General features: G+C 42.3%; 1 protein-coding gene across 1 annotated transcript in view; it reads right to left on the bottom strand.

Annotated features, from left to right (window-relative positions):
• LOC115186489 (zinc finger protein 271-like) overlaps positions 1–16,880 on the bottom strand; it is a gene marked incomplete at its 3' end in the record, with an annotated part of 177,799 nt that extends 160,919 nt beyond the window's left edge. Inside the window, exons 1-2 of the mRNA XM_029746110.1 lie at positions 16,873–16,880; positions 14,856–15,752 (exon numbers count right to left, since the gene is read on the bottom strand). Of these exons, the coding sequence (XP_029601970.1) occupies positions 14,856–15,752; positions 16,873–16,880 (905 nt within the window). The remainder of the gene's footprint in view (positions 1–14,855; positions 15,753–16,872) is intronic.
• Between the last annotated feature and the right edge of the window lie 10,529 nt (positions 16,881–27,409).

The following is a 27,409-nucleotide window of genomic DNA, read 5'->3' as shown; positions in this document are numbered from 1 at the left end:
GGCAGGTTGAATAAAGAGAAGCTAGTGATGTGGGGGTTCTCTCATAACCCTCAGTCCCCAGGTGGGTAGATGGCAGGTTGAATAAAGAGAAGCTAGTGATGTGGGGGTTCTCTCATAACCCTCAGTCCCCAGGTGGGTAGATGGCAGGTTGAATAAAGAGAAGCTAGTGATGTGGGGGTTCTCTCATAACCCTCAGTCCCCAGGTGGGTAGATGGCAGGTTGAATAAAGAGAAGCTAGTGATGTGGGGGTTCTCTCATAACCCTCAGTCCCCAGGTGGGTAGATGGCAGGTTGAATAAAGAGAAGCTAGTGATGTGGGGGTTCTCTCATAACCCTCAGTCCCCAGGTGGGTAGATGGCAGGTTGAATAAAGAGAAGCTAGTGATGTGGGGGTTCTCTCATAACCCTCAGTCCCCAGGTGGGTAGATGGCAGGTTGAATAAAGAGAAGCTAGTGATGTGGGGGTTCTCCCATAACCCTCAGTCCCCAGGTGGGTAGATGGCAGGTTGAATAAAGAGAAGCTAGTGATGTGGGGGTTCTCCCATAACCCTCAGTCCCCAGGTGGGTAGATGGCAGGTTGAATAAAGAGAAGCTAGTGATGTGGGGGTTCTCCCATAACCCTCAGTCCCCAGGTGGGGAGATGGCAGGTTGAATAAAGAGAAGCTAGTGATGTGGGGGTTCTCTCATAACCCTCAGTCCCCAGGTGGGTAGATGGCAGGTTGAATAAAGAGAAGCTAGTGATGTGGGGTTTTTCTCATAACCCTCAGTCCCCAGGTGGGTAGATGGCAGGTTGAATAAAGAGAAGCTAGTGATGTGGGGGTTCTCCCATAACCCTCAGTCCCCAGGTGGGTAGATGGCAGGTTGAATAAAGAGAAGCTAGTGATGTGGGGTTTTTCTCATAACCCTCAGTCCCCAGGTGGGTAGATGGCAGGTTGAATAAAGAGAAGCTAGTGATGTGGGGGTTCTCTCATAACCCTCAGTCCCCAGGTGGGTAGATGGCAGGTTGAATAAAGAGAAGCTAGTGATGTGGTGGTTCTCTCATAACCCTCAGTCCCCAGGTGGGTAGATGGCAGGTTGAATAAAGAGAAGCTAGTGATGTGGGGGTTCTCTCATAACCCTCAGTCCCCAGGTGGGTAGATGGCAGGTTGAATAAAGAGAAGCTAGTGATGTGGGGGTTCTCTCATAACCCTCAGTCCCCAGGTGGGTAGATGGCAGGTTGAATAAAGAGAAGCTAGTGATGTGGGGGTTCTCTCATAACCCTCAGTCCCCAGGTGGGTAGATGGCAGGTTGAATAAAGAGAAGCTAGTGATGTGGGGGTTCTCTCATAACCCTCAGTCCCCAGGTGGGTAGATGGCAGGTTGAATAAAGAGAAGCTATTGATGTGGGGGTTCTCTCATAACCCTCAGTCCCCAGGTGGGTAGATGGCAGGTTGAATAAAGAGAAGCTAGTGATGTGGGGTTTTTCTCATAACCCTCAGTCCCCAGGTGGGTAGATGGCAGGTTGAATAAAGAGAAGCTAGTGATGTGGGGGTTCTCCCATAACCCTCAGTCCCCAGGTGGGTAGATGGCAGGTTGAATAAAGAGAAGCTAGTGATGTGGGGGTTCTCTCATAACCCTCAGTCCCCAGGTGGGTAGATGGCAGGTTGAATAAAGAGAAGCTAGTGATGTGGTGGTTCTCTCATAACCCTCAGTCCCCAGGTGGGTAGATGGCAGGTTGAATAAAGAGAAGCTAGTGATGTGGGGGTTCTCTCATAACCCTCAGTCCCCAGGTGGGTAGATGGCAGGTTGAATAAAGAGAAGCTAGTGATGTGGGGGTTCTCTCATAACCCTCAGTCCCCAGGTGGGTAGATGGCAGGTTGAATAAAGAGAAGCTAGTGATGTGGGGGTTCTCTCATAACCCTCAGTCCCCAGGTGGGTAGATGGCAGGTTGAATAAAGAGAAGCTAGTGATGTGGGGGTTCTCTCATAACCCTCAGTCCCCAGGTGGGTAGATGGCAGGTTGAATAAAGAGAAGCTATTGATGTGGGGGTTCTCTCATAACCCTCAGTCCCCAGGTGGGTAGATGGCAGGTTGAATAAAGAGAAGCTAGTGATGTGGGGGTTCTCCCATAACCCTCAGTCCCCAGGTGGGTAGATGGCAGGTTGAATAAAGAGAAGCTAGTGATGTGGGGGTTCTCTCATAACCCTCAGTCCCCAGGTGGGTAGATGGCAGGTTGAATAAAGAGAAGCTAGTGATGTGGGGGTTCTCTCATAACCCTCAGTCCCCAGGTGGGTAGATGGCAGGTTGAATAAAGAGAAGCTAGTGATGTGGGGGTTCTCTCATAACCCTCAGTCCCCAGGTGGGTAGATGGCAGGTTGAATGAAGAGAAGCTAGTGATGTGGGGGTTCTCTCATAACCCTCAGTCCCCAGGTGGGTACATGGTAGGTTGAATAAAGAGAAGCTAGTGATGTGGGGGTTCTCTCATAACCCTCAGTCCCCAGGTGGGTAGATGGCAGGTTGAATAAAGAGAAGCTAGTGATGTGGGGGTTCTCTCATAACCCTCAGTCCCCAGGTGGGTAGATGGCAGGTTGAATAAAGAGAAGCTAGTGATGTGGGGGTTCTCTCATAACCCTCAGTCCCCAGGTGGGTAGATGGCAGGTTGAATAAAGAGAAGCTAGTGATGTGGGGGTTCTCTCATGACCCTCAGTCCCCAGGTGGGTAGATGGCAGGTTGAATAAAGAGAAAGTTAGTTCAGTTTGATCTTATTAAAGACAACTGTATCATTTTTTTATTCATTTTGACATATTGTTTGGGACCACTTTTTTTGCTCTGTTTGAAGGCTGTCAGCTTCTTCTCAGGAGGAGAATCACTTAGTCTTTCAACTAATTTTCAAATGATAGGATGCCTATTTAAAAACACTTTTTCAACATTTCAAGATTGCAGTTAGTTCAGTTTGATCTTATTAAAGACAGCTGTATCATTTTTTTATTCATTTTGACATATTGTTTGGGACCAGTTTTTTTGCTCTGTTTGAAGGCTGTCAGCTTCTTTTCAGGAGGAGAATCACTTAGCCTTTCAACAAATTTTCAAAGGATAGGATGCCTATTTTAAAACACTTTCTCTACATTTCAAGATAGCAGTTAGTTAATTTTGAGCATATCAAAGACAGCTGCAACTTTATTTTATTAATTTTCACAATGTTTTTTTTTTTATCCAAAATTTATCCACAGTCTCTGTCATTGAACTATGTTGAGCCGTGTGCCTGGTGATTGAACAGGTTACCAGGTGTGTTTTTGAATATAGTTCTTAATGGCTTCAGTGGTGTGCTGGGGTCCATTGCTTGCTAAGGGGGAACCTCCCACCCGGGTTCTATAGAATAGAACAGTGAGGTTAACTTTGCATTGGGACTTTATTTGATATTTTATAAACAATACAAAACATACACACAACAACATCATACAAACATTAACTACATCACACCTGTCCAGACCCACTAGAACACTCCTCCATCTCCATTAACTACATCACACCTGCCCAGACCCACTAGAACACACCTCCATCTCCATTAACTACATCACACCTGTCCAGACCCACTAGAACACACCTCCATCTCCATTAACTACATCATACCTGTCCACTAGAACACACCTCCATCTCCATTACCTACATCACACCTGCCCAGACCCACTAGAACACACCTCCATCTCCATTAACTACATCACACCTGCCCAGACCCACTAGAACACACCTCCATCTCCATTAACTACATCACACCTGTCCAGACCCACTAGAACACACCTCCATCTCCATTAACTACATCACACCTGTCCAGACCCACTAGAACACACCTCCATCTCCATTAACTACATCACACCTGTCCACTAGAACACACCTCCATCTCCATTAACTACATCACACCTGCCCAGACCCACTAGAACACACCTCCATCTCCATTAACTACATCACACCTGTCCACTAGAACACACCTCCATCTCCATTAACTACATCACACCTGTCCAGGCCCACTAGAACACACCTCCATCTCCATTAACTACATCACACCTGCCCAGACCCACTAGAACACACCTCCATCTCCATTAACTACATCACACCTGCCCAGACCCACTAGAACACACCTCCATCTCCATTAACTACATCACACCTGCCCAGACCCACTAGAACACACCTCCATCTCCATTAACTACATCACACCTGTCCAGACCCACTAGAACACACCTCCATCTCCATTAACTACATCACACCTGCCCAGACCCACTAGAACACACCTCCATCTCCATTAACTACATCACACCTGCCCAGACCCACTAGAACACACCTCCATCTCCATTAACTACATCACACCTGTCCAGACCCACTAGAACACACCTCCATCTCCATTAACTACATCACACCTGCCCAGACCCACTAGAACACACCTCCATCTCCATTAACTACATCACACCTGCCCAGACCCACTAGAACACACCTCCATCTCCATTAACTACATCACACCTGTCCAGTAGAACACACCTCCATCTCCATTAACTACATCACACCTGCCCAGACCCACTAGAACACACCTCCATCTCCATTAACTACATCACACCTGTCCAGACCCACTAGAACACACCTCCATCTCCATTAACTACATCACACCTGCCCAGACCCACTAGAACACACCTCCATCTCCATTAACTACATCACACCTGCCCAGACCCACTAGAACACACCTCCATCTCCATTAACTACATTACACCTGTCCACTAGAACACACCTCCATCTCCATTAACTACATCACACCTGCCCAGACCCACTAGAACACACCTCCATCTCCATTAACTACATCACACCTGCCCAGACCCACTAGAACACACCTCCATCTCCATTAACTACATCACACCTGTCCAGACCCACTAGAACACACCTCCATCTCCATTAACTACATCACACCTGCCCAGACCCACTAGAACACACCTCCATCTCCATTAACTACATCACACCTGCCCAGACCCACTAGAACACACCTCCATCTCCACTAACTACATCACACCTGTCCACTAGAACACACCTCCATCTCCATTAACTACATCACACCTGCCGAGACCCACTAGAACACACCTCCATCTCCATTAACTACATCACACCTGCCCAGACCCACTAGAACACACCTCCATCTCCATTAACTACATCACACCTGTCCAGACCCACTAGAACACACCTCCATCTCCATTAACTACATCACACCTGCCCAGACCCACTAGAACACACCTCCATCTCCATTAACTACATCACACCTGCCCAGACCCACTAGAACACACCTCCATCTCCATTAACTACATCACACCTGTCCAGACCCACTAGAACACACCTCCATCTCCATTAACTACATCACACCTGCCCAGACCCACTAGAACACACCTCCATCTCCATTAACTACATCACACCTGCCCAGACCCACTAGAACACACCTCCATCTCCATTAACTACATCACACCTGTCCAGACCCACTAGAACACACCTCCATCTCCATTAACTACATCACACCTGCCCAGACCCACTAGAACACACCTCCATCTCCATTAACTACATCACACCTGCCCAGACCCACTAGAACACACCTCCATCTCCATTAACTACATCACACCTGCCCAGACCCACTAGAACACACCTCCATCTCCATTAACTACATCACACCTGTCCACTAGAACACACCTCCATCTCCATTAACTACATCACACCTGTCCAGACCCACTAGAACACACCTCCATCTCCATTAACTACATCACACCTGTCCAGTAGAACACACCTCCATCTCCATTAACTACATCACACCTGCCCAGACCCACTAGAACACACCTCCATCTCCATTAACTACATCACACCTGCCCAGACCCACTAGAACACACCTCCATCTCCATTAACTACATCACACCTGTCCAGACCCACTAGAACACACCTCCATCTCCATTAACTACATCACACCTGCCCAGACCCACTAGAACACACCCCCATCTCCATTAACTACATCACACCTGTCCAGACCCACTAGAACACACCTCCATCTCCACCACATGGCCTCAAACTGAACCATTTTATTTCTCACCGTCACCCAGCACATTTTTAAATAATAAAGCATTATACCTTTCTATTGAATTAACAATAGAGGATCGGTTGATTTCCAGGTTTTAATTAAGTATAATATTTAAGATGATTGACGAGAAAAGTATCGTCCAACTCTGGGGGTATCTCACTGCACCCTCAAATGTCCTGAAATATGCAGACAGACGGATTAAAAGTAAATTTACATTATAATCCTGTACTTCTGACAGCCAACTTTCTAACTCCTCCCATAACTTTATGACATCATAACATTCCCAGAAGGATTATTGAGTCATTGTTAGTTTTACACTGAAGACATGACTCTGCCGTTGTGCAGTAGAATTAGGGGATTTTGTCTCTTGTATAATAAGGGACTATCATTTGTCCCAACATCACAGGCCACAGACTTTGTTATAGTTAAAGACTTCCAAAAGTGTTTCCGCAGTTTAAGATCAACTGAGTTTTTTTAATGGGGGTTCTCCCTGTGCACCTGCCAATGTAAATCTATTGAACGAGACAAGTTACCAGACAGGACATATTGCTAATGCTCTTCCTATTGATAACCTGAATGACAATTAACTTGTGGGTGGTGGTGGTGATGACGGCCTATTTGATGACGTCGTCCATCGGGATTCTCCAAAAAAGAAGATGCTCTGGATTGATCACTGGAGTCAGATGTGAAGGAGGAGGTTGACCATCAGGAGTCAGATGTGAAGGAGGAGGTTGATCATCAGGAGTCAGATGTGAAGGAGGAGGTTAATCATCAGGAGTCAGATGTGAAGGAGGAGGTTGATCATCAGGAGTCAGATGTGAAGGAGGAGGTTGACCATCAGGAGTCAGATGTGAAGGAGGAGGTTGATGATCAGGAGTCAGATGTGAAGGAGGAGGTTGATCATCAGGAGTCAGATGTGAAGGAGGAGGTTGATCATCAGGAGTCAGATGTGAAGGAGGAGGTTGATCATCAGGAGTCAGATGTGAAGGAGGAGGTTGATCATCAGGAGTCAGATGTGAAGGAGGAGGTTGATCATCAGGAGTCAGATGTGAAGGAGGAGGTTGACCATCAGGAGTCAGATGTGAAGGAGTAGGTTGACCATCAGGAGTCAGATGTGAAGGAGGAGGTTAATCATCAGGAGTCAGATGTGAAGGAGGAGGTTGATCATCAGGAGTCAGATGTGAAGGAGGAGGTTGACCATCAGGAGTCAGATGTGAAGGAGGAGGTTGATCATCAGGAGTCAGATGTGAAGGAGGAGGTTGATCATCAGGAGTCATATTTGAAGGAGGAGGTTGACCATCAGGAGTTAGATGTGAAGGAGTAGGTTGATCATCAGGAGTCAGATGTGAAGGAGTAGGTTGACCATCAGGAGTCAGATGTGAAGGAGGAGGTTAATCATCAGGAGTCAGATGTGAAGGAGGAGGTTGATCATCAGGAGTCAGATGTGAAGGAGGAGGTTGACCATCAGGAGTCAGATGTGAAGGAGTAGGTTGATCATCAGGAGTCAGATGTGAAGGAGGAGGTTAATCATCAGGAGTCAGATGTGAAGGAGGAGGTTGATCATCAGGAGTCAGATGTGAAGGAGGAGGTTGATCATCAGGAGTCAGGTGTGAAGGAGGAGGTTGATCATCAGGAGTCAGATGTGAAGGAGGAGGATGATCATCAGAAGTCAGATGTGAAGGAGGAGGTTGATCATCAGTGAACCTCTAGGATTGTGGCTGGGCTGGCGTTTACACTGAGGATCACATTTTATTTACAGACAAAGATTATTTTACATGGATTTAATTAAATAATACTATTATATTGAGACATACAAAGACAGTAATGTGTTGATTGATTAGTGCGAATATTATTTTTTTTTACTGTGGCTCATTTAAGGTAGTTTCTTTAAGTATAACTAAATCTATATAAATAGCCAGCTACTGTAGGTCTATACTGCTCCTACATGGTGTTACAATACATCATGTAGATGTATATAATGAACAGACTAGGTCTATACTGCTCCTACATGGTGTAACAATACATAATGTAGATGTATATAATGAACAGACTAGGTCTATACTGCTCCTACATGGTGTAACAATACATCATGTAGATGTATATAATGAACAGACTAGGTCTATACTGCTCCTACATGGTGTAACAATACATCATGTAGATGTATATAATGAACAGACTAGGTCTATACTGCTCCTACATGGTGTAACAATACATCATGTAGATGTACAAAATGAACAGACTAGGTCTATACTGCTCCTACATGGTGTAACAATACATCATGTAGATGTATATAATGAACAGACTAGGTCTATACTGCTCCTACATGGTGTAACAATACATCATGTAGATGTATATAATGAACAGACTAGGTCTATACTGCTCCTACATGGTGTAACAATACATCATGTAGATGTATATAATGAACAGACTAGGTCTATACTGCTCCTACATGGTGTAACAATACATCATGTAGATGTATATAATGAACAGACTAGGTCTATACTGCTGCTACATGGTGTAACAATACATCATGTAGATGTATATAATGAACAGACTAGGTCTATACTGCTCCTACATGGTGTAACAATACATCATGTAGATGTATATAATGAACAGACTAGGTCTATACTGCTCCTACATGGTGTAACAATACATCATGTAGATGTATATAATGAACAGACTAGGTCTATACTGCTCCTACATGGTGTAACAATACATCATGTAGATGTATATAATGAACAGACTAGGTCTATACTGCTCCTACATGGTGTAACAATACATCATGTAGATGTATATAATGAACAGACTAGGTCTATACTGCTCCTACATGGTGTAACAATACATCATGTAGATGTATATAATGAACAGACTAGGTCTATACTGCTCCTACATGGTGTAACAATACATCATGTAGATGTATATAATGAACAGACTAGGACTATACTGCTGCTACATGGTGTAACAATACATCATGTAGATGTATATAATGAACAGACTAGGTCTATACTGCTGCTACATGGTGTAACAATACATCATGTAGATGTATATAATGAACAAACTAGGTCTATACTGCTCCTACATGGTGTAACAATACATCATGTAGATGTATATAATGAACAGACTAGGTCTATACTGCTCCTACATGGTGTAACAATACATCATGTAGATGTATATAATGAACAGACTAGGTCTATACTGCTCCTACATGGTGTAACAATACATCATGTAGATGTATATAATGAACAGACTAGGTCTATACTGCTCCTACATGGTGTAACAATACATCATGTAGATGTATATAATGAACAGACTAGGTCTATACTGCTGCTACATGGTGTAACAATACATCATGTAGATGTATATAATGAACAGACTAGGTCTATACTGCTCCTACATGGTGTAACAATACATCATGTAGATGTATATAATGAACAGACTAGGTCTATACTGCTGCTACATGGTGTAACAATACAGTGCATTCAGAAAGTATTCAGACCCCTTCACTTTTTCCACATTTTGTTACGTCTAAAATGGATTAAATCAATCTACACACAATACCCCATAATGACATCACAATACCCCATGATGACATCACAATACTGTCACGCCCTGACCAGGTGAACTCGGGTATTTTGGTCAGGGTGTGTCATGTTGGGTATTTTTCCTTGGTTTGTTTTCTATGTTTGCATTATAGCCTTGTGTTAGCTCTATGTGGTTTATTTCTATGTTGGGTTCTGTCGATTCCCAATCAGAGACAGCTGTCGCTAGTTCTATTCTTCAAAGTATTCACAATTTGCCTTGATGACAGCTTTGCACACACTTGGCATAGTTGTGTTGTCTTCACTATTATTCTACAACATAGACAATAGTTAAAATAAAGAAAAAACATTGAATTTGTAGGTGTGTCCAAACAATTGACCGGTACTGAATATGCATTGTGGAGGAGAACTGATCCTAGATCTGTACAAAGGCATAACATCTACAGCAGGAACAACTGTCTGTGTTAAAAGGCCCAGCTGGATTGAATTGAGCTATTTAAAATGACATATTTGAATGTCAAATGATTTGTTCTGTTTGTCAATACAAGACAGGGTCTGTGGAGGCTTGGCCTATTAGTGGTAGATTTGGGGGATAATTTGAGTTGGAAAAGTGATAGATTTTTGGAGGGACCCTTGTCACTACAGCCAATCAGCGAGCAGCTTCCCTTCCCCCACACCGTAGGCAGTTCTGTTACTCACAACACTTCCCCTGCTTTCCTCAACAATGGAAAAGCCCACTGAACTAAAGCCTTGCCATTTCAGATCTTTTTTAAAAGATTGGGGGATTTTTTACAATTAGGAAATAATTTTTCATGTTTTACTCATACCTCAGCCAGCATTGTGAATGGTTAGGAAATAATATGTCATGTTTTACTCGTACCTCAGCCAGCATTGTGAATGGTTAGGAAATAATATGTCATGTTTTACTAGTACCTCAGCCAGCATTGTGAATGGTTAGGAAATAATAGGTAATGTTTTACTCGTACCTCAGCCAGCATTGTGAATGGTTAGGAAATAATATGTCATGTTTTACTAGTACCTCAGCCAGCATTGTGAATGGTTAGGAAATAATATGTCATGTTTTACTCGTACCTCAGCCAGCATTGTGAATGGTTAGGAAATAATATGTCATGTTTTACTAGTACCTCAGCCAGCATTGTGAATGGTTAGGAAATAATATGTCATGTTTTACTCGTACCTCAGCCAGCATTGTGAATGGTTAGGAAATAATATGTCATGTTTTACTCGTACCTCAGCCAGCATTGTGAATGGTTAGGAAATAATGTGTCATGTTTTACTCGTACCTCAGCCAGCATTGTGAATGGTTAGGAAATAATATGTCATGTTTTACTCGTACCTCAGCCAGCATTGTGAATGGTTAGGAAATAATATGTCATGTTTTACTCGTACCTCAGCCAGCATTGTGAATGGTTAGGAAATAATGTGTCATGTTTTACTCGTACCTCAGCCAGCATTGTGAATGGTTAGGAAATAATATGTCATGTTTTACTCGTACCTCAGCCGGCATTGTGAATGGTTAGGAAATAATATGTCATGTTTTACTCGAACCTCAGCCAGCATTGTGAATAGTTAGGAAATAATATGTCATGTTTTACTCGTACCTCAGCCAGCATTGTGAATGGTGTCTGAGGCTTTGACATACTAGACCATGGCAGAAAATCTAATACTTAGTGGTTTTTAGTCATGCGTGAAAGGTCTGGGGTGGTTCTGTGGTTCTGGCCATGCTGGCAGGGTCTGAATCAAACCCAATGACCACCTGGTACACTGGCAGGGTCTGAATCAAACCCAATGTCCACCTGGTACACTGGCAGGGTCTGAATCAAACCCAATGTCCACCTGGCACACTGACAGGGTCTGAATCAAACCCAATGTCCACCTGGTACACTGACAGGGTCTGTATCAAACCCAATATCCACCTGGTACACTGGCAGGGTCTGAATCAAACCCAATGTCCACCTGGCACACTGACAGGGTCTGAATCAAACCCAATGTCCACCTGGCAGGGTCTGAATCAAACCCAATGTCCTCCTGGTACACTGACAGGGTCTGAATCAAACCCAATGTCCACCTGGCACACTGACAGGGTCTGAATCAAACCCAATGTCCACCTGGTACACTGGCAGGGTCTGAATCAAACCCAATGTCCACCTGGTACACTGACAGGGTCTGAATCAAACCCAATGTCCACCTGGTACACTGGCAGGGTCTGAATCAAACCCAATGTCCACCTGGTACACTGTCAGGGTCTGAATCAAACCCAATGTCCACCTGGCACACTCTGGCCTAAACTTTGCTGTCTCTTTTCATGAAACATGGATGCCAAATTAAAGTGCTTGGAAACCAAACAACTCTTCAGGCAGGTTACTCATGTGGTCAACTTAACCACCTCTATTAGACGTTACCTCATTGGACCTCATCTCAGTGAGTTTAGGTTGGGGAAACCACGGAGGAGAGGGCTTTGGACCTCATCTCAGTGAGTTTAGGTTGGGGAAACCATGGAGGAGATGGCATTGGACCTCATCTCAGTGAGTTTAGGTTGGGGAAACCATGGAGGAGATGGCATTGGACCTCATCTCAGTGAGTTTAGGTTGGGGAAACCATGGAGGAGAGGGCTTTGGACCTCATCTCAGTGAGTTTAGGTTGGGGAAACCATGGAGGAGATGGCATTGGACCTCATCTCAGTGAGTTTAGGTTGGGGAAACCATGGAGGAGAGGGCTTTGGACCTCATCTCAGTGAGTTTAGGTCGGGGAAACCATGGAGGAGAGGGCTTTGGACCTCATCTCAGTGAGTTTAGGTTGGGGAAACCACGGAGGAGATGGCTTTGGACCTAGTACATGACATTGGGGAGGAGGGAGCAGCTGTAACACAGTACCTGATCTAGTTCATGACATTGAGGAGGAGAGAGCAGCTGTAACACAGTACCTGGTCTAGTTCATGACATTGAGGAGGAGAGAGCAGCTGTAACACAGTACCTGGTCTAGTTCATGACATTGAGGAGGAGAGAGCAGCTGTAACACAGTACCTGGTCTAGTTCATGACATTGAGGAGGAGAGAGCAGCTGTAACACAGTACCTGGTCTAGTTCATGACATTGAGACAAGGGGGATACTAAGAGGGACCAAGAGTCTGTTGATTGGTCAGTCAATGGGTTCATTTGTTTTATTATATGTTCAAATAAAATCAAGCATATTTCAGACATGGATGCAACACAATGGAAAAAACAAATATTTAGTACATAAACTTAAAAGATTAAAAACAGAAGAATAACAACTGAAAGACTAATGAACATTCTAAGGAAATGCCATTGATTAAAATATTAATTGGATGCAATATCCAACCCAAAATGCAAGCTTGTTTTTTAGGAGGGGCTCTGAAAGACACTATGGGGGTGTCCACTGAAAGTTGACTAGTAACAACAACTGGGACCTAAAAGACACCCACCATGAGACCCACTAAATCTGCCCAAGAAGAGGAAAACAAAAGAAAAACCCACACCAAACTTAAAGACAGGAAGCAAACCAAAAAGGTGGAGCAACTAAAAGTGTTGACTCTCCACATGTATCAAGACAACTGGAGCACTGGGCCAGACACTCTTAAATAGAACCTGGACCAGCTCAGGTGAAACACCTTCCCACTAACGAGATGGACAAGCCAGCACAGGTGTAACACATACTGACTAACGAGGTGACACCAATCAGTGCGTCCTACGTGCTAACGAGCTATACGTGCTAACGAGCTATACGTGCTAACGAGCTATACGTGCAAACGAGCTATATGTGCTAACGAGCTATACCAGCTAACGAGCTAGACGTGCTAACGAGCTAGACGGGCTAACGAGCTAGACGGGCTAACGAGCTAGACGTGCTAACGAGCTAACGAGCTAGACGTGCTAACGAGCTAACGAGCTAGACGTGCTAACGACCAACTTCAAAACATAAATGGGGAAACCAAAGCCTGTAACACCTTCCCCCTTAAGACAACAAATATATCCTATATTTTTGTTGGACAAGTTTGCTCACCACCAACAGAAAACAACTTGCTGTCAACAATTAAAAACAAGAAAAAACAAGTACTTCTAAATAATAATATACAATCATAATTTTTTTCTCCTTTTTCTTTCTATAGAATCCTAAAACCCACTAGTTTCTAGAACTCCCTTCCCTTGGAACGAGCCCAAACAAAACTCAAATCAAATTGTATTAGTCATGTCTGATTTCAAGAGCAAACTCCTGCAATATCTCGATAGGCATGTTGTTGGATCGGGGCCCAGTCCCCAATGTCATGCTCTAGTACATTTGGGTTGGCACATCAGAATGATCCCTGATATTCTAAAAGCAGGGCAACAATGTCAATATAATTGTACCCAAAAATGGTCAGTTGGTTGCATAAATAATTATGATTACTAAATGTTACATGAATTGTAAATATGAAATATCAAAACCAAATATACCCCCCTTTGTTAATATGTATTGGTAATAATTAACTTAATGGTGAGGCATGGAATAATAATACGTATCTTTTGTCAGGCTGAATGTTTGAAATATGAGGTGATTTGAGTCATGCTTCTTCAGTAGTAGAATAAAGACAATTAGCATTTGAATGTTGTCAATAAATGCTGGAGTGATGTAGGATTGTTAATAAAATTGATTATAGACCAATTTATTATACTGCGTCCATGTGTATAGGCTGCAAGTACGTTGAAATGAAGCTGTTTTCAAGTCATTGAAAAAACGACCAGAAAAGACCTCTTTTCAACTTTCACTTTCAACTACAACCGAAAATATATTGGACATCGGGCATAGTCTTATTTTCAACGTCTTTTCAATGACATTTTGCTAAATGAGAATAGTGCAATGTCAAAACACAGTTTTAACGTGTCCAAATCAATAACCAATAAGCAGAAACAGTTGGCGATATATTGAAAACCTAAACATTTTGAAGTGTTGTGTTTTGATTCAAGTTTTATTAAATCTCATAAATAGTACTCTCATAAATAGTAACTCTCTCAATTCAGAGCCTGGATTTTCCCCCTGAGGCTAATATCCATATCATGTTGAAATCAATAGAACAGGGGACAAACGTTCAGGGTTCTACATTGTGACATCATTAAAATACTCCTACTACAATGTTAAAACATTCTACATTGTGACATTATTTCATTGATATCATGAAACAACTCCTTCATGTATACATTTTCTGATATTTGATCAGAGATCTTTTATCAGATTATCAATGGTCACAGCTATCAGATTTCTCTCCTGTGTGTGATCTCTGGTGCAACGTCAGATTTCCAGAATGAACAAAACTCTTCCCACATTGATTACAGCTATAAGGTTTCTCTCCTGTGTGTGTTCTCTGGTGTACTGTCAGATCACTAGATTGAACAAAACACTTCCCACATTGAGTACAGCTAAAAGGTTTCTCTCCTGTGTGTGTTCTCTGGTGTCTCTTCAGATGGCTAGATTGAACAAAACTCTTCCCACACTGATCACAGCTAAAAGGTTTCTCTCCTGTGTGTGTTCTCTGGTGTGATATCAGGTTGCTTTGCTGAGTAAAACTTTTCCCACATTGATTACAGCTATAAGGTTTCTCTCCTGTGTGTGTTCTCTGGTGTATAGTCAGACTGCTAGATGTAACAAAACTCTTCCCACATTGATCACAGCTATAAGGTTTCTCTCCTGTGTGTGTTCTCTGGTGTACTGTCAGATCACTAGACTGAACAAAACTCTTCCCACATTGATCACAGCCAAAAGGCTTCTCTCCTGTGTGTGTTTTCTGGTGTATCTTCAGATGGCTAGATTGAACAAAACTCTTCCCACACTGATCACAGCTAAAAGGTTTCTCTCCTGTGTGTATTCTCTGGTGTACAATAAGATGGCTAGATGTATCAAAACTCGTCCCACATTGAGTACAGATATAAAGTTTCTCTCCTGTGTGTGTTCTCTGGTGTCTCTTCAGACAGCTAGAACTACCAAAACTCTTCCCACATTCATCACAGGTACAATGTTTCTCTCCTGTGTATGTTCTCCGGTGTGTTATCAAGCTGGATGAATAAGTAAAACTCTTCCCACATTCATCACAGCTATACGATTTCTCTCCTGTGTGGATTGTCTGATGAATTGTAATGCCTGCTGAGGAGGTGAATCTCTTCCCACAGTCAGAGCAGCAGTGAGTTCTCTTCCCTGTGGATCTCTGCAGGTTTTTCTTGAGGTGTTCTGATCTGGAGAGACTCTTCTCTGCCTTGTCAGCATCATGAGGTTGTTGAGGCTCCCCAGAGGACCCATGGTAGTCCCGTCTCTCTCCTGTGTGAACAACAAAGTCAGATGGTTATAGGCCCACAACAGCGGAAATCCACTGTAAAAGGTGATGCCAACAGCGTAGGCATGATGTTGTACAACAATTGTCGTCTGTAATGAAAGTTAAAATTATTTGACTTAAAATGAGCAAGAAAAGCCATATTTTGTCTTGTTTTCACATTAGTAGAAACATCTAAGATTGTAGACTAGAAATAAGTTATTCATGTTGTTGAAACTCCAAGCACTTTTGGTCTCCAATATAGGCCCCTTTCTGTGTTTGCTAAAATTGCGGCACGAGGGCAAAGCACACACAATTTGGTTGCAGAAACTCCTTCCTGCTAATGAGGAAACCGCTAGTTATGGATGTAGTATATCTGGTAATGAGGAAACCGCTAGTTATGGAAGTAGTATATCTGGTAATGAGGAAACCACTAGTTATGGATGTAGTATATCTGGTAATGAGGAAACCACTAGTTATGGATGGTTTTCATAACAATCGGTAATAGGTATTTTTGGCCACAGATTTAAAAAAAAAAAATTTAATACATATTTTTTAACCAGGCAAGTCAGTTAAGAACACATTCTTATTTTTAATGACGGCCTAGGAACGGTGGGTTAACTGCCTTGTTCAGGGGCAGAACGACAGATTTTTACCTTGTCGGCTTGGGGATTCAATCTTGCAACCTTACGGTTAACTAGTCCAACGCTCTAACCACCTGCTTTACATTGCACTCCAAGAGGAGCCTGCCTGTTACGCGAATGCAGTAAGAAGCAAAGGTAAGTTGCTAGCTAGCATTAAACTTATCTTATATAAAACAATCAATCAATCATAATCACTAGTTAACTACACATGGTTGATGATATTACTAGTTTATCTAGCCTGTCCTGCGTTGCATATAATCGATGTGGTGCGCATTCGCGAAAAAGGACTGTCGTTGCTACAACGTGTACCTAACCATAAAGACATACCAATGTCTTTCTAAAAATCAATACACAAGTATATCTTTTTTAAACCTGCATATTTAGTTAATATTGCCTGCTAACATGAATTTCTTTTAACTAGGGAAAGTATGTCACCTCTGCAACAGAGTCAGGGTATATTTTTTATTTATTTTATTTCACCTTTATTTAACCAGGTAGGCAAGTTGAGAAGTTCTCATTTACAATTGCGACCTGGCCAAGATAAAGCAAAGCAGTTCGACAACATTCAAAAACACAGAGTTACACATGGAGTAAAACAACATACAATCAATGATACAGTAGAAAAAAAATAAGACTATATACAATGTGAGCAAATGATGTGAGATAAGGGAGGTAAAGGCAAAAAAGGCCATGGTGGCAAAGTAAATAAAGTATAGCAAGTAAAACACTGGAATGGTAGATTTGTAATTTGAAGAAAGTTCAAAGTTAAAATATAAATAATATGGTGCAAAGGAGCAAAATAATAAATTAAATAAATAAATAAATACAGTAGGGGAAGAGGTAGTAGTTTGGGCTAAATTATAGATGGGCTATGTACAGGTGCAGTGATCTGGGAGCTGCTCTGATAGCTGGTGCTTAAAGCTAGTGAGGGAGATAAGTGTTTCCAGTTTCAGAGATTTTTGTAGTTCGTTCCAGTCATTGGCAGCAGAGAACTGGAAGGAGAGACGACCAAAGGAGGAGTTGGCTTTAGGGGTGACCAGAGAGATATACCTGCTGGAGCGCGTGCTACAGGTGGGTGCTGCTATGGTGACCAGTGAGCGGAGATAAGGGGGGACTTTACCTAGCAGGGTCTTGTAGATGACCTGGAGCCAATGTGTTTGGCGACGATTATGAAGCGAAGGCCAGCCAACGAGGGCGTACAGGTCACAGTGGTGGGTATTATATGGGGCTTTGGTGACAAAACGGATGGCACTGTGATAGACTGCATCCAGCTTGTTGAGTAGGGTATTGGAGGCTATTTTGTAAATGACATCACCGAAGTCGAGGATTGGTAGGATGGTCAGTTTTACGAGGGTATGTTTGGCAGCATGAGTGAAGGATGCTTTGTTGCGAAATAGGAAGCCAATTCTAGATTTTACTTTGGATTGGCGATGATTGATGTGAGTCTGGAAGGAGAGTTTACAGTCTAACCAGACACCTAGGTATTTGTAGTTGTCCACAAATTCTAAGTCAGAACCGTCCAGAGAAGTGATGCTGGACAGGCGGGCAGGTGCAGGCAGCAATCGGTTGAAGAGCACGCATTTAGTTTTACTTGTGTTTAGGAGCAGTTGGAGACCACGGAAGGAGAGTTGTATGGCATTGAAGCTCGTCTGGAGGGTTGTTAACACAGTGTCCAAAGAAGGGCCAGAAGTATACAGAATGGTGTCGTCTGCGTAGAGGTGGATCAGAGATTCACCAGCAGCAAGAGCGACATCATTGATGTATACAGAGAAAAGAGTTGGAGTATATGCAGCAGTTTGGGCCACCTGGCTCGTTGCGAACTGTGTGAATACTATTTCTTCCTAACAAAGACAGCCAACTTCGCCAAACGGGGTGTCGACTATATAGCCTAGAAACCTGGTTAAACTATCATTATGACATCATGGATGAATTCGAGAATATACTATAAAGCTTAGAAACCTGGTTAAACTATCATTATGACATCATGGATGAATTCTAGAATATACTATATATCCTAGAAACCTGGTTAAACTATCATTATGACATCATGGATGAATTCTAGAATATACTATATAACCTAGAAACCTGGTTAAACTATCATTATGACCTCATGGATAGCCAGTCCTTGTATTCGTAGTGTAGTGAATTCATGGGGTAGCCCTGAGCTGAACTCAAACCTGGGTCCAGCGACTGTCAAGCCAACACCTTATAACTGTTACGCCAAGATGTCTGAACTTCTTGAAGAGGTCTCTAGGTGTTGGGTTACGGTTGCTACAATAGCTTTCTCTATGAATTTGAGAGTGGTTACACTCGTCCTTCCCCCATCCCTCAGCTGTTTACCAAACCAAGCCTCTGGGCAGCCATTTTGTTACTGTTGAATAAACCCACACAACCCAGCAATCTGCAGTTCATACAACAACAAAGCTGTCATTCCACCACTGTTTTGGTAATAAGATGATGTAACTACAGACATATAACTACAGACAGACAGACCTATGGATGCAAGGACTGACCAACCATGATATCAACGTTATAGTTTTAACCATGTTGAGGCTATACAGTGTTGATTTACATTGTTTCTAAACATTGGAGTAAAAAAAAAAGCTTATTTGTGGTTCTGATGGGGAACAACAGTTGAACTAAGCTCATGAGACATGTGTTATATTCTTCAAGAATCAATGGCTATAAATAACTAATATAAAAGTCACAATATGGATGTAGCTATTGCATATTTCCCCTTTAACACCACACATCAGTTCAACAACTGCAGAGTTTGTGCCTCTGTTTTTAAGACAGTACTTACTAGTGTTAATCAGGGAACGGTTTCCCAAAACCATCTTATTGCTAAGTTCATCGTTAGAACCATTGGATTCCTTAAGATGCGTTTGGGAAACCGGGCCCAGATATCCAGTTTCCTCCTCTTCCTTTTTCGATGTAACAATCATCTCCCACTCCTCCTCTTTCACTCCAAAAACTGGATCCTCCTCTTCTTTTACAGTAACATCCTCCTCCTCTTTCACTCTGAAAGCGTCTTCCTCTTCTTTCACTGTAACGTCTTTCTCTTCTTCTTTCACTGTAACAGCCTCACCCTCTACTTGTTTTTGTATTTCAACAGCCTCTTCTTTCTCCATCCAGCAGACCTCTTCTTTAGCAGCAGGAGAGTAGATTAGTGAACTCATGGTCGGGGATGTTAGCTAGCTAAGCTAATGCTAGCTGACTAATAACAACACCGAAAATATGGAATTAAATCGGATAACTAACTAGACGACAGAAGTGGGTTTAAAACACAGTGGCTAATATACACGAAAGCGTCTAAAGAGCTTTATTGGTTCGGCTATTTTGTCTAGCAAGCTACCGAGGTGGCTGAATAACTGTTGCTGCTGTTGAAAGAAGAGTTCTGTCCACTACATTATACGTCACACTAACAACCTCACCTTAAATTCCCAGACCGCCATCTGCTGACTGGAGTGGGTAACGCAGTTGAGTAAAATGTTTATTTAATTTTCAGACAAAAAGTTAAAGGGTAGGAATCAGGGACGTTGCTAGAATATTCATTAACCCCCCCCTAAATAAATTATCATATCAGTCAATATATTTTTTCTGTGATTTATTTTTTTCGTCAACGTCGCATCTTAAACTTCCTATCAGGCCGGCACTAGGACCGGGGGAGGCTGCTGCTGCACTAGTGACTGTTAGACTTTCTTCAGCAAAGATGGAGGAAAGAAATACTAGGAGAGAGGGGTACCCCTACACAGAACTGAACTGGATCAAAGATGGAGGACAGAAATACTAGGAGAGAGGGGTACCCCTACACAGAACTGAACTGGATCAAAGATGGCGGACAGAAACACTAGGAGAGAGGGGTACCCCTACACAGAACTGATCTTGATCAAAGATGGCGGACAGAAATACTAGGAGAGAGGGGTACCTCTACACAGAACTGAACTGGATCTAAGATGGCGGACAGACATACTAGGAGAGAGGGGTACCCCTACACAGAACTGAACTGGATCAAAGATGGAGGACAGAAATACTAGGAGAGAGGGGTACCCCTACACAGAACTGATCTTGATCAAAGATGGCGGACAGAAATACTAGGAGAGAGGGGTACCTCTACACAGAACTGAACTGGATCTAAGATGGCGGACAGACATACTAGGAGAGAGGGGTACCCCTACACAGAACTGAACTGGATCAAAGATGGCGGACAGAAACACTAGGAGAGAGGGGTACCCCTACACAGAACTGAACTGGATCAAAGATGGAGGACAGAAATACTAGGAGAGAGGGGTACCCCTACACAGAACTGAAATGGATCAAAGATGGAGGACAGAAACACTAGGAGAGAGGGGTACCCCTACACAGAACTGAAATGGATCAAAGATGGAGGACAGAAACACTAGGAGAGAGGGGTACCCCTACACAGAACTGAACTGGATCAAAGATGGTGGACAGAAATACTAGGAGAGAGGGGTACCCCTACACAGAACTGAACTGGATCAAAGATGGAGGACAGAAATACTAGGAGAGAGGGTTACCTCTACACAGAACTGAACTGGATCAAAGATGGAGGACAGAAATACTAGGAAAGAGGGGTACCCCTACACAGAACTGAACTGGATCAAAGATGGAGGACAGAAATACTAGGATGGAAGGAAATGTAAGGGATTATAACATCATAACGAATCATGCAGAAACATGTACAGTTGACAGGAATGTTAGTTAATGTAGAGACAAACGATTATGCTTTTTTATCATGAAGTTGATTTACGAAAATCGCGATTTAGCAAACTAGCTGACTAACTAACATTAGCCAGCTAGCTGACTAGCTAACATTAACGAGCTAGCTGACTAGCTAACATTAACCAACTAGCTGACTAGCTAACATTAACCAACTAGCTGACTAACTAACATTAACCAACTAGCTGACTAGCTAACATTAGCCAGCTAGCTGACTAGCTAACATTAACCAGCTAGCTGACTAGCTAACATTAACCAACTAGCTGACTAGCTAACATTAACCAACTAGCTGACTAACTAACATTAACCAGCTAGCTGACTGGCTAACATTAACGAGCTAGCTGACTAGCTAACATTAACCAACTAGCTGACTAGCTAACATTAGCCAGCTAGCTGACTAGCTTTATGGGTGTTGTGACATGAGTATGAAATTGTCATTCTGGTTGTTTTAGGGACTCCTGAAACAACCAGCAAACCAGGCTGTCGTTTTGTGAAACAGTGAATGTATAGAATCTAGTTAGCTGAAGAATTTACTGCAAATTGAATGTACAAGTGTGTAAGCTTGCCTTGCTGATATGTGCCATGCAGATAGATGAAATAACGTAGCTAGCTATGTTCTTGCTTATTGTGCTGTGGATGATTATAATACCTGTATGCCTATGGATGTGTAGCTAGCTTCTCTAGCCGATCTGTGTATGGACCCAAACGTTTGGTATACATATTAGTTCAGAACTTATGAACCTCAGCTATCATAGCCAGTTGTATCAACTTCAAAACAGCCTGAATGACATTAATGAAGCCTATGGATTGAGTAGAATATAATATCATGTTGTGCCAAGGATGCAAGTCATATATACATGTAGTTATTACCATGCATGAGATCCCCACATTGTAGCCTGTACATTTAATATATTCACTGATCATGTACTCTACCTTGGCAAATAAAGGTGCAGTTTAGGTATGAATGTCTGAGATTATTTTTCAGTCATATCCAATACCAGGAGTATCAAATTCCAGTCTTTGAATGACGCTGTGTCTGCATGTATGGATTACAATTATACACTTCAACAGTGTTTACCAATCTTGGTCCTGGGACATCAATGGTTACACATTGTAACTAATAGACTAGAAACAGGATTTAACTAGTTAATTAATATATAAAGAAATATAATGTTAAAAACAGAACACTACACTTCCTATGTATCATGTAAATACTCTAACACTGGTTCATCTCAACATCTGATGCCCTTCATCTGCATTGATCTGATAAACACAGGATAGGTGGAGTATTTCATCAAATTACACTTCATTTCAACCAGTAGAGAATGTGAAACGCTTTATTGAAAAGCTCATTAACCAAGTGTTATAAATACAAGTTCAATCTGTCCTTCAATGCACATCTGTTGTGCATTATAAAAACAGAGGAAGAAAGAGGAGGTGGTGAGAGAGGTGTAAAAGACAGAAAGGGAAAGAGGTAAGCACATAGGAGCAGGGAAGGCAGCACATGATTAATGAATCACAGTGCTACATAAATATTCTCTCAGTTCATCACAATTACATAATAGTGTCTCTCGTCGGCCCAAAGGTTCTTAAAAGCAGGTGAGGTGGCGATGATGGGACTGGGGGTTGGCATCCTCTCACATCAAAACATACCTGCAGACGAGAGACAGATGGAGAGAGAGAGCATGTTTAAGCCTTGTGTTTTTATTTTTTATTCTAACATTGTTAGTCATCAATCAGGAGGTGAAATAAAAAACTGACCTGGGATCATTAACTCTGGGACTAACTACATCTCTATCTGTATTTCAATGTAAAGCATCTCTTTAATAATACTTCCTGTATAATATAAACTGACCTGGGATCATTAACTCTGGGACTACTGCATCTCTATCTGTATTTCAATGTAAAGCATCTCTTTAATAATACTTCCTGTTGACCTGACCAAGTGACCTCTCACCTCTGATCATGCTGTGCCCTCTATGTAGCCAGTTCAGATGCAGGAGGGGTTCGCCGACACAGCTGATATAACCTAGAGGATTTAGGGAGAAGAGGAGAGAGGGATGAAGTGAAGGAGAGAGACTGTTATTGAGAAAATAAGGTAGTTAAAGCGACAGTGTTCAACAGGAATCTGTGTGTGGCCTCACCTGGTGTCCACACCACACTAAGTGGCTGCAGAGACTTTATGCTGAAAAACATGAACGGACACACGAGGACAAACAATACAGCGTAGTTATAGAAATAATGAAGTGTCTTACTATTCTCCATGGTTGGCCCTCTTGCCTATTCTTTGAAGGTGGAAGGAGCCACAGTTATACACCTGAACCTGTTTACTGCACAACACAATCCATCAATCAGATTGATACATGAGTGTGTAGGTGTGGGTTACAGGGTGTCTAATTGTTCTACATTTTTTCAATATGGGTGATTTAAAATAGCCTGTTTTGTTTTTGCACAGACATCACACCCTTACCTACACAGCACCCTCACATGAGAAGTAGAAATCAAAGGGAGAGAAACTGTGAATTGAATAACTGCAGTTGACATAGCTCAGTAAATGGAAGAATACTCTTATTGCAATGTGAATGGCTCTTAAAAGAGCCTTTGGTTGTGCATAGTGTAGTCTAGGGTGTTGCCAGGGAACAGCACCCTCTTTGAAGAAGTAGGAGGTGAAGATCTCCTGCACACGGATTGCCTCTCTTGCTGCGTTGTTGAACCCCATCCTTGAAACATCCTGCAGAGCAGCAGACTCCTCCTCTGGCACACGGCGATGAGCTGCAGATCCCCTCCTGGTCCTCATGTCCATCCTCATGAAGTTACGCAGGACACAGGTAGCCTTCACACACCTGAATTCCTCCAGGAGGCAGTCCTAGATGACCCTGGTCACCCAACCTTGCAGTGCCCTACACGGTAACTGTAGGCAATCGTTTTGAAGGAATCTCCAGTTACAAGGTATCTGTAGGAATATGGAAGACAATGTAATTATTAGACTGTTACATCACCAGGTCATTGGGGATTACTAAAGTATAATATCCCTGATAACAAATCATGATAACATTGGATTGATAAATGTATGAGCACACATATGTGCATGTGTAGCATGTGACAATAACAGGATCATATCAAGGACGGCATCACAAATGAATACATAAATACCACTTGAAGCTTGATGATGAGTTGATCATTTGAATCAGCTGTGCAGTGTGAAGGAAAAAACAAAAATGTGCCCCTCTTTGAGTCCCCAGGACTGAGAACCACTGCTCTTCATTGGGACCTCTTCATATGTAGACTGGCTTTCATAGAGCTCTTTATCTGAGGACAGAAAACCTCACAAGAAACAGACTTCATTATAGTCAAATTACACCACACTGAATATTATGTTACTATTATCTCCGTCCTCACTTCTAGGGACAGGAACTACACAAAAGTACCTGCCCTATCCAGAATAGCCTCCTCTCTCACTGACAGTTGGGGCTGCTATCCTTTCACCCTCCTCCATGGCTGTTAGCTAGCTACCTACAAATGCATTTGGAGTTTGTTTTTTACAGTGATAAATACATCAAGATAGCTAGCTAATATGAAGCTAGGTAGCTGGTGATATTTAATTCACTTAGCTAGCTATCTATCTATACAGTATTTGAAGTTGGCTAGATAGCTAGCTCATTTAGCAGCTCATTTGAGTTAGCCTGCAATGTAGCTAGTTAGCTAATAATACATCGTTTTTTTTTCTTTTTCAAAACCTATTTATTTACTTACTTGAATAGGTTCTACCAGCCATGTGGACAATTGGAAACAGGGCAGCAAAGTTTGTACCAGAGCGTTTTAGAGGATGTTACTATTGAACTATGTACCCATTTAATAACCAGACCTTCATACAAACTTGCTCTGCTGAATTCTTGATGGAGTCACAATGGGCGGCCTAAGAGGCATCTAGTCCATCTGCTGACTGGACGCAGTTCAGTAAAATGTACATTTTATTTTCAGACAACAAGTTAAAGGGTAGGAAGCATGAGTTTTTACTCACCAGTGTAACAACACAGTGTGGTTAAAGACTTAGTAACTGAGCTGTAGTCACGATCTGGTTTCCTATAAGTACAGTTATATTTTTGTGTTATTACATATTTCTTAACTTATTTCTGGATATCTTCTAAACTACCCACAATGCACTATTTCTCTACGTCATATGGAGGATCTACTCTGTGCTACAGAGTTTGTATGCTAGCTCGGTAGCTAGCTCCAGCTTGTCAACATTAGCCACACCTCATGCGTTTCATATACTGTGTGGTTGTGTTATCTAGTTGTCACGTCCTGGCCAGTATAAGGGTTAATTGTCATTTTAGTTTGGTCAGGACGTGGCAGAGGGTATTTGTTTTATGTGGTTCAGGGTGGTGTGTTAGTTAGGAGGGCGTTTGATTTATTTTTTCCAGGTTTTGAGTTATGGTCTATGTTGATGTATTTCTATGTGTAGTCTGGTTGATCTATTTCTATGTTGAGTTAATTGAGGTGGACTTCCAATTGAAGGCAGCTGTGAGGTGTTGCCTTTGATTGGAAGTCCTATATTAGTTGGGTGTATTTGTCTGTTTAATTGTGGGAGATTGTTCTGAGTTTAGCCTTGTGCCTTGCCAGACTGTTTGTTGTTCGGTCTCTTTTTGGTGTTCATTATTGAATTTATTAAAAGTCAAGATGAGCATACACATACCTGCTGCGTTTTGGTCCTCCTTAACCAACGACAACCGTGACACTAGTGGGAACCCATGAGTGCAAACGATTGGTTTAATATGAAGTTATACATTTGAAGTTATTTCTGTTGTAGTTTACATCATAGGGAATAGACTGGTCCTCCATATTACCTCACACCTGACTTTGGCATTCTTTGTAATTCTAATTGGTTTTATGTAATATCTCTAAAAATAGAACAGTGAGGTGTAACTTTGCATTGGGACTTAAAAAATATTTTATTTTATAAACAATACAAAACATACACACACAAACGACATCATATTAACATTAACTACATCACACCTTCCCAGACCCACTAGCACACATCTTCAGCGCACGCATCTCAACACTGACACACCCCCATCTCCAGCTCCTGCATCACTCTCCACCACATGGCCTCAAACTGCACCATTTTATTTCTCACCGTCGCCCAGAACTTTACATTTTTAGATAATAAAGCATTTGACCTTTCTATTGCGTTAACAGTAATATTGTACTTCTGACAGCCAACTTTCTAACTCCTCCCATAACTTTATGACATCATAACATTCCCAGAAGGATCATTGAGTCATTGTTAGTTTTACACTGAAGACATGACTCTGCCGTTGTGCTGTAGAATTAGGGGATTTTGTCTCTTGTATAATAAGGGACTATCATTTGTCCCAACATCACAGGCAACAGACTTTGTTATAGTTAAAGACTTCCAAAAGTGTTTTAATGGGGTTTCTCCCTGTGCACCTGCCAATGTAAATCCATTGAACGAGACAAGTTACCAGACAGGACATATTGCTAATGCTCTTCCTATTGATAACCCGAATGACAATTAACTAGTGGGCGGTGGTGGTGATGACGGCCTATTGGATTACGTCGTCCATCGGGATTCCCCCCAAAAAAGAAGACGCTCTGGATTGATCACTGGAGTCAGATGTGAAGGAGGAGGTTGATCACCAGGAGTCAGATGTGAAGGAGGAGGTTGATCATCAGGAGTCAGATGTGAAGGAGGAGGTTGATCATCAGGAGTCAGATGTGAAGGAGGAGGTTGATCATCAGGAGTCAGATGTGAAGGAGGAGGTTGATCATCAGGAGTCAGATGTGAAGGAGGAGGTTGATCATCAGGAGTCAGATGTGAAGGAGGAGGTTGATCATCAGGAGTCAGATGTGAAGGAGGAGGTTGATCATCAGGAGTCAGATGTGAAGGAGGAGGTTGATCATCAGGAGTCAGATGTGAAGGAGGAGGTTGATCATCAGGAGTCAGATGTGAAGGAGGAGGTTGATCATCAGTGAACCTCTAGGATTGTGGCTGGGCTGGCGTTTACACTTCCAGCTTGGTCATATATTTTGATACATTGAATGTTGATATTGTGAACCTATGTTATATATTTTTCCTCCT

Source organism: Salmo trutta, unplaced genomic scaffold, assembly GCF_901001165.1.
Source record: "Salmo trutta unplaced genomic scaffold, fSalTru1.1, whole genome shotgun sequence".
Lineage (NCBI taxonomy): Eukaryota > Metazoa > Chordata > Actinopteri > Salmoniformes > Salmonidae > Salmo > Salmo trutta.
Note: the sequence above shows the minus strand (reverse complement) of the source record. Positions and strands in the feature narration are given on the sequence as shown.